The sequence below is a fragment of the Branchiostoma floridae genome, chromosome 5, assembly GCF_000003815.2.
Source record: "Branchiostoma floridae strain S238N-H82 chromosome 5, Bfl_VNyyK, whole genome shotgun sequence".
Classification (NCBI taxonomy): Eukaryota; Metazoa; Chordata; class Leptocardii; order Amphioxiformes; family Branchiostomatidae; genus Branchiostoma; species Branchiostoma floridae.
The window spans coordinates 16,009,132-16,023,470 of record NC_049983.1 but is presented as its reverse complement, the minus strand read 5'-3'; the positions used below and the strand labels follow the sequence as shown (position 1 = coordinate 16,023,470).

The window sequence follows — 14,339 nt, the reverse complement described above, 5'->3', positions numbered from 1 at the left end:
CGGAGTGACATTTATGCTTAAAGTTATTTGCATACATCCTGATCAGTCAAGCTCCTATTGGCTATAGGCCTTGTATTCTGGTTAGTACAGTTGAATTTTCTACCATTCCCACACATGACAAGAGGATTTAAAGGCTATTTCTCTAAAAGATGACATTTTCCTATTTCTGGCTGTTTTGCAGAAATCTTCTTAGTCAAGCTCCCATAGGCAATGATGGATGATGCCTGGTTAGGTAGACATAGGGCTTCTACTATTCCCACATGTGACAGAGGGATTTATTACCCATCACCAAGTTCTTTATTTCTCAATTGGTTGAGATTTTACCATCCAGTTCTGGCTCTGTCTTATTTTGCAGAAATCCTTTCAGTCATGCCTCCATAGGCCATGATGAATCATGCCCAGTTAAGTGGTTTCGAAGTTTGCACCCTTTCCAAGTGACAGGAGGATACCAGTCATGTCACCTAGATTTTTTATTTCTCAGTAGGTTGGCAGTTTTCCATTCCTTTTGCTCAAAATCCTCTCAGCCAAGCCCCCATAAGCTTTGATGGATGATGCTTGGTTAAATGGATTTGAGTTTTCTGCCACCCGCATGCGACAGTAGGATTCCATTCCTGTCACCAAGGTCTTTATTTCTCAGGAGCTTGGCATTTTTCATTTGGTTATATGACACAAGAGATGCCACATCTATGTAGCTTTTGCAACTCACATATTGTTATGAAGGAGGGACATGTATAACAGGAGGGGGACACAAGGTTTTCTACTTTAAGTTCTAATAAGTTACAATTGCAGAATATCAGAGTATACACAGTTCAGCATCAAAAGACCAAAATTTATTCAATACAGCTGTACTACACTGAAAAAATCACAAAGCATTCACATTTTGCACAATCTTCTTTTACTAAAGCAAAGCAGAAAGAAATTATTTGTCCTTTGATGGTGTCTGGAGGGATTCTTTGATGTGTCCTTAGCGACATCACGGCAGTGATGGAAGTATCGGCCAGGATGGTGCAGGCTGCTGCTGCAGCGAGGTCTGTAAGAGAGAAGGACAGACATTACTTATAATGCCTCAGTAACCTTTCCGAACCAGTATAGTACGCTAAATACTAAGGGGCAATTCAAGGTACACAACATGATTACAACTAGCAAGATGGTGGACAAAGGTGCAACATTGTCCGTGACCTAACTTCTAGTGGATCATACCACTTGTTACTTACTATAAGGTAGTGATCCAAACCAACTATAACATAGTGGCGGAGAGTGAGAATGTGATGATCTTACCACAAAGTTGTCAGTGTCCTTGGGACAGGGAGGACTGGGCACATCAAACACTGACGGGTCCTTGATGCCAAATGTCATGTTGATGTAGGACACAGTGGCATAACTGCCCTCTGTAAACAATGGGGAAGTGGTATGAGGCACAAATGTACAAAAAATTGGCACCTCACCTAAACAAGATTGCTCTTGGATACCCCGTTTATGATGCAAAAATAATACGGATGCATCTGCATTGGTAGGCCAAGTTGGATATATATGAACGCTCTGAAACGGATTTGATGCGGATTTTTGGGACCACCACGTGAGGTGGTTTTAAAATGGATTCCTTTTATCCGCATTTGCAACTTGTCATCATGAACGCAAATGCGGTGTGAATCAGGATTACATCCGGGTACCGCAGGGTTATAGTTTGCAGCATATTGCTGAAAATTAGAATATTTTAGTAGTCACTGTCATTGTAAAGTTTTGTTATGTCCAATTGCATTGCTTTGACCTTGTGCATGCTCAGGCCAAACCATGACCTTGCTCGTTGTTAGCACTGGGTGTAGTTAACTTTTATCAATGTAACGCCACCTGGCTGCAATCAATTTGGCTGGCGAAGACAAAAATAGCTGGGGAAGATGACAGTGAATAAGATTTCAAGCCACTGTAATCCACTCGACATGTAGTATGGCATTAGCATTTTACTTACCTGTCATAAGAATTTCTGAAAAGGGAATACAGCCCTCTTGATTGAATGCAATTGACCCCTTGAAGAAGATCCCTGGCCCTGGGGATATTTTCTCGACATTGTAGACATCAAGTGTGACACCCTTTGGCCCTCCCATGTCCACTGTTGTTGCCACTGTTGCATTCGCTACAAACAAACAAAAATACAACATGTCTTTTCTATACATTTTTGGTAAAATGCCTTTAGGTGCACCAATTTTGTACATTCTACAAGATACATGAACAAAACAATACTGTAACATTTGGGATGAAGCCATCCTTTTGTTGATATGTGTAATGGGTTCTTTAACCTTGTCAGGGTGTGGCTATCTTCCAACATGGGACCTTGGGCTTGATGTTCTATCCAAGAGGACATCCTTAACCAGTAGGTACATTATATATATATATATATATATATATATATATGCTAATTCAAGTAGAGTAAGAAAACAGAACTAGGTGTAAATTTGGCAGGGGAACAGCACTGCAACAATTGTACAAAAGTGTTTATCATAGACTGGTTTCCTTGCCTTACCTACCCCTTGATCTTCTAGTGGGTCATTGGGGCACCATGACCATTTGCTGCACTATCCTCCTAAATAGACTGGTTTAATGATATGCTATCTATATCAGGCACCTTAGAATGATGCCCCCAGTATACTGACCAGATATGCAGTTGTCTATTGGCTTCATCAGTTTATTGACCGTACAGTACCCATTGCTGATGGTATACTGCATCATCTACAAGAAGGAGAGAACGCACAATCAGCAACACAAAGTTGCACTTAATAAGAATACACTGACAAATTCTGATAAATACATGTGTGTGTGTAGGAATATACAAATATAATGTTTTGTTAGAACAATTAGAATTGTATAGAGCATTCTCAGGAAGAAAAAAATCATTTTTAATGACTTTTCAACCTATCTTCAGATGAATACAAACACACATGCAGGCACACACACACACAGCAATTTAAAAGATCTAATGTTAAGTTCAGCTAACCTTGCTGTAATCTTGCAGCACCTTGAAGTCCTGACCAACATAGGCGACTTTCTTGTTGATGAAATCCATTGAGTGCATAAATCCCGTCGTTGACACATCTGTGGGATAAATTATATTATTAGTGGAACAACATGGGGATATAGAGATTTTTATTTGATCAGGCATTCACACGTTTTGCGCTTGCAGGTGGAAGAAAATAACAAGAGCGAAACAGATTATAGTTTATAGTCATTTCTACCAAGTTTTACAGTCAATCGTACAGGTGCAGCTAGCGTTGTAGGATTTTAAAACGCAAGTGTAAGCCTAATACTCCACCAAACTGATTCTTTCAGACTGAATCAGGTTCAGGTCCGGACCTGGACCTGATCCACTGGACCTGAACCGGACCTGGACCTGAAGTTTCTGTACCGGTACCCACTCCTAGTGACTACTAAGGTACCAGAGAGACATAATACATGGATGATATACAAGGTTAACATATTTAACCTCAATGTACATGCAAAAGAAGATATGAAAAGTTACCAAGCTTCCCGCCTCCAAAAGTGGCGTTTTGAAGACCAATGGTGCACTCAAACTGTTTGGGAAGACAGCAGGCTTCCACCAACACCGAGCACCCTCCCAGCAAGAACGCTATCGTAGACACGGTAGTGGTTTCATTATATACAACGCTGATAACGTTTTACAACGTTGAAAACAGCAGAATGTCCAGAGCAAGTCATATACATGTACAACTGGACGTTCTGCTGCAGTACAACAGGAAGCTGTTCAGTTACGTACCTCGTGATAGAACTAAGTGTCCAAGATCAATATTCACAAATGCTCTATGTAGTACGCTGTCCACAAACGGTACCTAAATTCTAAAACACAACCTGCTTGCCGAAGGTAACTAGCGTTCGACATGAGAAGTATGTAATATATAGGCTGATAAATAAACGACACGATTCCCTGAACACACAGCAGTCAATGACAACATAACAGGAGCAAATATGCCTCTCTCTGTAGACTAGAAAAAGAAGTGTAGAACTGACATTTTGCTTTACCCTCTATATGGATTCTCATTCTTACCGATTGAGACGATCTTCAGCATTTCTCTGACAATAGCTAGTTGTTTACGTTTAAGAGGAAAATACTGTTAATGCGCTGAGCACAGGGTATTGACGTAATAACCATTTAAGGCTTCTGAAGGGTCCTACAGAACGTTGACCTTGGTGTGCACTTTCTGTGCCCTTCAGCAAAGTTAATCATAAATCTTAAATGCAGAAATCTCCAAGCAGATATAGGGTCGGGATCTGTGATAAGATTTCTACCATTCCCGCACAGGAAAGTATAATACAAGGACTGTTACCAAGTTCTTTATTTCTCAAAAGATTGGCTTTCCTCCATTTGGCTCTCAGTCCTACACCAAAGTTATATTAAAAAGAAGTTGTATATGTCGACCCAATGACGCAGTCTCTTACATAGGAAGCGTGCGTAGACCAGTAGTTTAGCGGCCCTGCCCCTGGAACATTTTACGGCACAATAAACATGTAAAGCTGTGAATATCTGCTCTGTCACGACTAGTGAAAGTTGAGCCAAACACCTATTCTCGAAGCAGAGGTTTGTTTATATATATATATATATATATATATATATATATATATATATATATATATATATATATATATATGTATATATATATATATATATATATATATATATATATATATATATATATGGTGTATCGGTACAAAACATATATATATATATATATATAGATCTGAAAAAAAAATCGGTGACCCGATGTTGAACCTAGTGGAAAATGAACGTATTATATGAACAGGCATTCACACGTTTTGGGGCTTACCGGCCGGGGAAAATAACAAGAGCGAAGTAGGGTAGAGTCTATAGTCAATTCTACCAAGTTTTACAGTCAATGGTACAAGGGCAGTTAGCTTTGTAGGATTTCAAAACGACAGTGGGAGTCAAATATTTCACAAAACAGACTTCTTTGTAACGAAATGGACCATTGTTTTGAGTATCATCCATTCACAAGTTTTCAAATATTGAATCGGGGTTAGGTCTGGACCTGGACCTGATCCTCTGGACCTGAACCGGACCTGGACCTGAAATTTCTGTACTGGTACGTATACGCACCCCTAGAAACAACCATTCCTACCTGGCCTGACAACCACTATGAGTTCTCTATGATATAAAGCAGCGAAAAGCTTCGCTTCGTGAAGCCAGATTACTTTGTTATCTACTAGTACTTCAGGATAGCATGAAATGTAAAGTAAACGTTCTTCAGTACTAGACAGGGATTCTGTTATGCTATTCAGTTTATAATTCTGCCGGTATGTTACCTTTCCCAAATGAATATTATGATGTCTGACAACTCTCATAAGTTGGGTAAAACGCTGCAAGTATCCGCACCATAACAACATACTAGAGCGATCACTTATGTCTCCTTCAAGTACGTGCTTAAAAACCTACAGTGCGTGCTACAATAGGTTTCTAGTGTTTGTAGTACGAAGTAGATGGCTGGTCAATTCTGTGATAGGTGTATGTGGTCTGTGTCTGCTGGTCAATTCCTAATTGTATCCATAAAACTAATTAATCTTCAAGCAGGTATAAGGGTTAAGCTTGTTTCAGAAGATCGTAAACGTTTTATAACCGCGGGCATCTGTGACAGCCTTATATCTGTTTTGAGACTACATTGAAACACTTACCCGGAAAAACTCATGAAATAGAAACTATTTCATTTCATTTTCATTTTATTTGCTTTACCAGAGTTACATCGCTCAGGCTTCAGCCTGTTTTTCAGGACTCCCTGGACACATATAGAAACAGACACCATACAATACTTGTGAACTACACAGAACGTCAGGACGTTAATGCTTCCTAGCTTATTCTCATGTTGACTTGAGTTAACAACGTTAAACACCAACGAAGAGATGAAAGATTTTCAGGTCATTTGTCCTTTGATGATGGTGTCTGGAGGGATTCTTTGATGTGCCCTTTAAGCGACATCACGGCAGGGTCGGAAGTGCTGGCCAGGACGGTGCAGGCTGCTGCTGCAGTGAGTTCTGTAAGAGATAGGACATTTATTCTATTACTTAATGTTGTATCATTTTACCCTCCAAGCAGAGGTTGATGGGGAAAATCGTGACCTTTTTCTTATGCCGTTTTATTTTTTCTGGGCTTGTGCAACTCCAAGGATCTGGCAAGCCAATTTGGGCACTGGTGGATCCCCAGTTGATATCAATTCAAATCAACCCTAGTCATGACAATGTGGGCAAGGTCTAAGCCATAAGCTAATGATATAACATCAGTGAAGCAATCCCCCAATTTAAGTGAAAGAAAAGCCTGTAAACGACCTTGTAAGGCATTGAAACCGTAACTGACTGCAAGTAAACTGTAAAAGCGTCTTCCATAAAGGAAAAACTGAAGGAATGTAATTAGAAAATCATAGCAGTCACTCTACCTCAACTCAGCATAACAGGATCAAAGTGAATGAAACTGAAAGTGTTTCAAATAAGCCAACCTCAAATAAGCCAAACCTTGGTAACGTTACCATTCCAAAGGTCTCTTGGCGGGAAGTTGTAAACTGAAAACCATTTTCAGATTGCTTTTGTTATGAGTGTTTATCACACGTTCCGGCAACCGTTTACTTTTTGGATGTTTACCCATTTAGCAATACATGAAGGCCTTGATTGTTTAGCTTTGCTTACCACAAAGTTGTCAGTGTCCTTGGGACAGGGAGGGCTGGGCACGTCAAACACTGACGGGTCCTTGATGCCGTAAGTCATGTTGACGTATGCCAGGGTTGCAATACTGCCCTCTGAAAAATGAGGAAGTAGCTTAAAGTACTGTATAGCGTGCCACCTCACATGAACAAGATTGCTCTTCGATACTTGTTGATATGTATATGAACCAGGTGTAAACGTAACCTGACTTCGGTTTGGGGAGGTGAAAAGTAGTGGAAGGAGAGGTTTGGGCTCTGCCTCCCAATACTGACCCCACTATGGATTACAATCCACTGCTCCAACAAAATGTGTTTGGGGCTACCTTCACCCAACAGCTGATGATGAGTATGTAAGAGTATGTAAGCCAATGATGACATTAATTAACCTTTTACTTACCGGTCTTTAGAATTTCTGAAAAAGGAACGCAGCCCTCTTGGTTGAGTGAGAGTGTCCCCTTGAACGGAAGCCTTGCCCCAGGGGATATTTTCTCAATGTCGTATACATCCATCATGATGCCCTTGGGCCCTCCCATGGCCATTGACGTCGCAATTGTTGCATTCGCTAGAAAAAATTTAGACAACATGTCATTTGTTGATAGTTGATTGTATCGCAGTCATAGTAATGGTAAAATACCCCTGGGTGCAGGTGTCTCGTCATTCTACAATTCTGCAAGCTGCATTATAGACATTGCAGTAAACTGTTACATTTGAGATTTTTCAATGTGATGGGTTTTTAACCTTCACGGGTGTGGCTCGAAGTCTACCACAGACCGATTGATTATTAACTAGAAATGTAACACTTGCCAGCAAATACACACTGTTTAACTTCACATCGTCTAGCCTACTACTGCTCTGTTCATTCTTCATATAATTAAACACATTCATCCTGTATGTTCACCAGACCCTCTGCTCTCTCCTGGATACCAGTTGCTACATCATGTAATCGAACATCATCAGATGGTGTCATACCAGTAACCATGGTGACAGTTGTCTGGCTTAGGTCATTGACCACGTTTGTTGGAAGAAGAAACATAGCAAATACAATATGTTTCCATTTTGCGAAAGTTAACATGATAATATGCTATTTATACCAGGCACATTTTAAATGATTCTCCCAACATGTACATGTAACATCGACTATCATATTTACACCAGGTGTCATAATACCGCCACCTCAAAAAACGTTAGTAAAGAGGTCTTCCCAAGATTGTCTTGAACACAGAATGTTAAATATCCTAAATGTAATACAATTCTGATATTTAGGTGTTGAAGATAATCTTGAAAAGGCCTCTATAACAACGTTTTTTGAGGTGGCGGTATAATGAGGGTCTGCATGGGGGGTCCCGACAACGATTTACGCTGAATTCAGAAGAACACCCTACGTATTACGCTAAATCAAGGAAGGCAATTACGCTAAATTTGGCCACTTCACTAAGAATTACGTACATAAGATGGTTTTCCCTACGAGTTACGGGAAATAAAAATAGCCTGCCTACGCCTTACGGAAAAGAGCATGCAGACCCACTATAATGGCACCTGGTGGAATTATGCTAATGTATGTTACCTACCAGGCATGCAGTCATGTATTGGTGTAGTCAGCTTACTGACCCTACAGTACCACTGGCTGATGGTATACTGCATCATCTACAAGAAGAGGATGCACAATTAGCCTCACACTATATACTGACAAATTCTGATAAATACCTGTGTGTAGGAATATGCAAACATAACATCTTGTTAAAACAATTTGAAATACGTAGGGTTTAGTAGGAACAAAAACCCCATTTGAAGATGAATACAAACGCACTCTCACACACACACACGCGCGCACACACACACACAAAGTACTTTTATGGATTAAAATGCTGGGTGATAAGACGGTCTGCCTAAACTCCACAAACGACCACAAACGACTCTAATAAGCAGTGTATATGGGACAAAGACATTGTGTACGCTCTGGAGACAATGTTTATACATTTATGAAATTAAAAAAAAAAAAGCAACTCCAGCGTATTCACCAGTTATTTCAAGTTAGTTCGCTGATTTCAAGATCGAAGCAATTCTTGGCCGCCATGTAGGATCGTCCGTGCTAGGAGTCTGCATGGGGAAGTTCTCGATACCTTCCTCGGCTCCATAGACGACAGGATATCAAACTATGGAAGCTGTTGATTTATAGATTATTGCAAACCGCAATTCTATCATTGTCAACTCATAAAACTTGTACACTAAGTGTTTTTCAGCCTCAAATGTTAGCAAGCATGATCCAACATGGTGGCCAAGAATTGCTTTCATCTTAAAACCGGAATAACTCGAAATAACTGGTGAATACATAGGGCTTGCTGCATTTTTAAAATTCATAAATGTATAAACAATGTCTCCAGAGCATACACAAGGTCGTTGCCCCATATACACTGCATATTAGAGTCGTTTATGGTGTTTAGGCAGACCTGTGAGGGTTCGATGAAAGAGCTGGGCTGTCTACCTGGCCTGTATACCTGGCCTGTCTACCTGGCCTGGCTATCACGCCAGGCTACTCAGATACCCCCATTCATAGCCCCATCATATGGCACTCAACTGATTGACAGGCATAGTAATTGCTAATCTCCAACCTGCCAGTGACCTGAGGCTGGCCTGTCCATGTGCACCACTGGCTGGGCCCTTCGGGAATGTGTCTGGTAGGCATTCCTTGCAGGAACACAAATACCAGCACTGTGTGTGTGTGTGTGTGTGTGTGTGTGTGTGTGTTTGTGTGTGTGTGCGCGCTTGTGTGTATGTGTGAAATTTGTTTCTTTATTGAATATCTATCTTCTAGGACAGAAAATCTCAGCTAGTACAAGAAAGACGAGCATAAATCACCGTAAAGCTAAAGTTGTACTGACCAGGGGGGGTATAATTACATGTACCTCCTTGTTCTCTATACTAGTATGCCATATTGACATATACACTCTTGGTCAGGTTTCTCCCCAGAAATTTTAGTATAGTGGAGAGACTGGCAAAAATAACCTGACGGTAAGATGACTATTTTTTGGAAAAATTAATCTTATTTTCTGACAAGTTGAGATTGTAAAGTGTAAAGATTGTGAAGTAAACACGTTTGCACTGTTTAAGTGTTTTCATGAAAATAGGATCATTTTGAAATGACAGAAGGTGTCAAGTTCTCCAAGAATAATAGCAATTCCTTTAGCAATAGTGAAACGACTATTGTTTTTATCATCGCCCATTCACAAGTTTTAGCAGCCAATGCTGATTGGAAAAGTGACACCGCTTGGCACAAAAATCTGTGAATTGTCATGAATTTTAGCAAGCCTAACCAGGAAAATAGGAAGAAACACACTAAATTTTAGAAGTAGTAACGTTATAGTCGGGGCCAGGAACATAATGGAGGGCCGCCCTTGTTCCATCCTCTGGGGAAGACCCTGTGGGTAGTCACATAGCCTTTTAGATTGTTATCCACTGGACAATTTTTGTGTCCAGGACAGAGCCAAATCCTCTCCTTCCACTGCCAATAATCTCTCCAACCTTGTACAATTGGATGGAGTCCAGGGGAAAGTCCTGTATTACCAGCACAGCTTTTGTGACATGTCAAAGGATATGAACCCAGGACCTCTGTTTTCTAGGTCAAACATTTGCCCAACACAACAAGGTAGAAGTCCGAGAAGATTGGCCAGGCAAGATTTCACCACAGGGGCATATATGAACAAACAAAATACTAACTAAGTAATTACTAGCTTGCAATTTTCAGACTAATCTAGTACATATACTAGTAATGCCATATTGCCGGAATAACAAGAAAACCTTACCGTTATAAAATCTTTTTACAAATAGAATGATAAAGGAGTATCTTATAGACTAGGTTTTATATAACATGTGAAATCGGAGTCATCTGTTACTTTGCAAATACTTCATTTTAGGAATAGTCCTGACTAACAGCTTTTAGGAATACATGTAGTCCTGAAATGCAAGACTAAACAGCTTCAAAATTAGGATCTGGGACACGTCCCCATAATTATTACTACACACAGTGCTGGTACTTGTTCCTGCAAGGAATGCCTCCCAGACGCATTCCCGAAGGGCCCAGCCAGTGGTGCACATGGACAGGCCAGCCTCAGGTCACTGACAGGTTGGAGATTAGCAATTACTATGCCTGTCAATCAGCTGAGTGCCATATGATGGGGCTATGAATGGGGGTATCTGAGTAGCCTGACGTGATAGCCAGGCCAGGTAGACAGCCCAGGTAGACAGCCCAGGTAGACAGCCCAGCTCTTTCATCAAACCCGACCTGTGATAAGATATATGCTGAACATTAGCTCGAGGTCCTTTGACCTTGACCTCATGAGCAAATTCGTTACAGAACAATAAAAGTAACAATTTTAATATCTCATTTCAGCTAACCTTGTTGTAATCTTGCACGATCTTGAAACTTTGTCCAACATAGGAAACTTTCTTGTTGACCAAATCGACTGAATGCATAAACACCGTCGATGACACATCTGTGGGATAAAGGATATAGTAAGTTGATGTTTGGATGCTTGCGACTTAGTCCATACTTGGCCACAATTTCTCTGAAATTCATGGAAAGCAAAAATTCGATGTATGGCCAATTGACAGCTAAAAACCCAACGTGAAATTCTTAAGTGTGATAGATTCTGATAAAGAAATAAAGTAAGTAACAAGAGTTCGTAGACCTCAGGCCTGCATGAAATGTATTGGGTGTCTGTAGACCTATTGTGTATCTTTTTCCCTTTTTGTCCGTGTTTGCGTGGTTGGAAAATGTGCACCATGCAAAAGTCTGAAATTCCATTTTCGGAATGTGTAAGTTTGGGCATGGATGAACATTACTTATTTTGGATTTCTTAACCATGTAACCAACCACAGTACCTTGAATTTGTTGAGACGACTTTTCCTACCTTTTTTGTCTCAGATGGCCCTTGTAGTTATTCTGTCACATATGATATATTCAGTACTGATATCTTCCTATTTCAATGTACTGACCTAATGCAGCTGCTAAATCTCCTTAGTGTGGCAATGATATTCATTAAAGATTTATTTCTGGAGTGCTATAACACTTGACACTGGAAGGTTATTTGCATAATTTGACCAATTAAGTTTTTACAGTAGTTCCATAGACAACATAGAATAGTGGTAGCTCCCATCCAGCAGCAACAGTTAGTCCCCAGGGTGATATGATATTATTATTCAAACATCCAACTAAAACCTAAACCTAAGTGACAAAATGCAACAAACGATACCAAATTTAAAATAGAACAAAGCTTCTACCACTTAACCATGTATGTACTATAGATTAAGCAGGCCCAAAAATCAAGCGACCATGACTAGCCCCAAACTACAAATTACCTGCATACAATACGGAAATGGCATCCCCAAAGAAACAACAAGAAACACAGGATTAATAATAATAATAATACATACCTTTCTCTTACACTCAAGCTCTATACATTTCTCCTCCACTTTAGAAAGTTGTATCTTCTTCTGATTGCCAAACAGGGTAAAGGAACTTGCACCAGAACTTTAAACTCTCAAAACACCACAAAGACTAAGAAGCAAACTCAAATTGTACCTAACAGCAACAGATACTAGTACAAACTGAACTGAACCGTCATCTGGCTGGAAACACTGTTGATACAAAGTAACCTGATACATTGAAGGTGGCAGAAGCCAGTGCAAAAACAGATGACGATTCTACACCTAAGCTTAAAGACCTATCAATCAACCCAAACCCAACCAAACCAAGCAGATATTGGGGGGATGCCCCAACCACACAAAAACAGGGTCAACCTACACTGAACTTGATACTGTAGGACCTACAGTATCAAGTTCAAGCACTAGGAGGCCCAAAATCAAACCTGACCACCAGGACACCAGCACAAACCCACGTAACAAATAGCAACACGATGGCACCTTGCGTTCCGGAGATACAGCGCACGAGCAGTGCCCGCACAAAAGGTAACCTGGAATGTCAAGTTCAAGCACCAAGGGCGCCAAAATCAAAATTGAGAATTATTCAGCCACCGCCAACACATGTGCCAAATATCATTGCGCCCGCACCAACCGTTCAGAAGATATAACTCCGGAAATACCCCTCCCGGACACAAAATTCGACAGCGCGTCAAGTTCAAACGCGACAAGGCCCAAAGTCAATCCTAGGCAACAGGCAACAACTTCCCACCCATGCACCAAAAATCGTCGCAATGGCGCGTATCATTCCGGACACACAGCGCCAAAAGTGCCCCCAAAACACAAAAAATGCCACCTGCAATGTCAAGTTCAAGCGCCAGGAGGCCCAAAATCAAACCTGAGTGTCAGGCCACCACCCCCAACCCGCGTACCAAAAATCGTCATGCCCGCACCATCCGTTCTTGAGATACAGCGCCCTAAATCCCCAGCTTCCAAATTTTCCCACGCCCGTGAAAACCATACCTGCATACATGCAGGTAACTATTGTTTGCATCAAGGTTCTAGTGCTATATGAAGGCTCCGCCTCTGTGGCCTCGCCAAAAAAGCAATCTTTCGATAATACGTATTGAGGTACTCGCCACAGAAAAGTACATGTACCTGTTACTGAAAGTTCGTCATCTGTTAATGTGCTTTATAAGAATTGTGATTTACAAGTCCCACAGATTAAACATAATGTACGATCGTGGAAAAGAAGACTTCAAAATGTCACCAAACTTACCCAGCTTCCCGCCCCTGAAAGTGGCGTTCTGAAGACCAGCGGTGCACTCAAACTGTTTGGGAAGACAACAGGCCTCCACCATCACCGAGCACCCTCCCAACAGGAACGCTGTCATAGTGGTGTCATAAAATACAACATTGATTACCGTAAGGACGTTTAATAATGTTGAAAACCACAGCATGTTCAGAGCATATCAAGACTGGGCGTCTTGCTGAAGCACCGTGTAGGAAACTGTTAGGCGGCCCATAGTAGAGCTTGTGTAAATGACATTAGGATCAATATCAACATATTCTCGATTTATGTTGTTCGCAAATGGAAGCGAAAGTGTCAAAAGTAGCTGGCGCTCCGAACAAGAGGTACGTGTAAGTATTTATTTATTTTAGACACTGAACGACACTCCGTTTTAACCGAGCAAACAGAAAAAGTGACAGTATATATATAATTACAGGAGCAAACTTCCTAGCTGTATACTATAGGAAGACAAATGGCAAAAACTATGAAGTTTCTAACCGATTGCGAGGAACTTCAGCATGTCTCAGCATGTATCGTGTTGTTGCAGACAAAGATGAAAAGGCTAATAAATGACTGGCTACACACGCCAAATGTTCAAGACTCTTTATATATCCTACAGGATGTTGACCTGTTCTTAGTCAGAGTCACATGAACGCAAAAGTAAACTTTCTTTAAGGTCGCATAACATAAGTAGGTCGGGCACAAAATAGGGCGTCGCAGTTCTTGAAAAGCCATAGAAATTTTTCTGTGCACGTCAGCGAGTCGGAAACTGTGGTGGATAGTAGAGGAATATGTAAGTTTTGAGGCCATATGAGATGGGTTACGATGTTTGTTTGGCTGGGTAGAATTTCGCGCACGAATCCGGTTCCCGCTACTTCCGTGTGTCGGCTGCAGTATGGTGACCTCCGCTGGGGGTCATTTCA

At 40.9% G+C, this 14,339-nt stretch overlaps 2 protein-coding genes across 2 annotated transcripts; both read right to left on the bottom strand.

Moving 5' to 3' along the window:
• Positions 1 to 808: 808 nt before the first annotated feature.
• On the bottom strand, positions 809 to 4,178 carry LOC118416063. The gene is made up of 7 exons (XM_035821120.1): positions 4,055 to 4,178; positions 3,512 to 3,619; positions 2,990 to 3,087; positions 2,649 to 2,724; positions 1,967 to 2,131; positions 1,279 to 1,388; positions 809 to 1,030 (listed from the first exon to the last, which is right to left on the bottom strand). The coding sequence occupies exons 1-7, from the start codon at positions 4,074 to 4,076 to the stop codon at positions 974 to 976; spliced, it is 636 nt and encodes a 211-aa protein (XP_035677013.1). The 5' UTR covers positions 4,077 to 4,178; the 3' UTR covers positions 809 to 973.
• Positions 4,179 to 5,754: 1,576 nt separating this feature from the next.
• Positions 5,755 to 14,068, bottom strand: LOC118415124. Its single transcript, XM_035819487.1, has 7 exons — positions 13,915 to 14,068; positions 13,405 to 13,512; positions 11,103 to 11,200; positions 8,279 to 8,354; positions 7,108 to 7,272; positions 6,697 to 6,806; positions 5,755 to 6,051 (listed from the first exon to the last, which is right to left on the bottom strand). Exons 1-7 carry the CDS (start codon positions 13,934 to 13,936, stop codon positions 5,995 to 5,997), a joined length of 636 nt encoding a protein of 211 aa, XP_035675380.1. The 5' UTR covers positions 13,937 to 14,068; the 3' UTR covers positions 5,755 to 5,994.
• Positions 14,069 to 14,339: the final 271 nt, after the last annotated feature.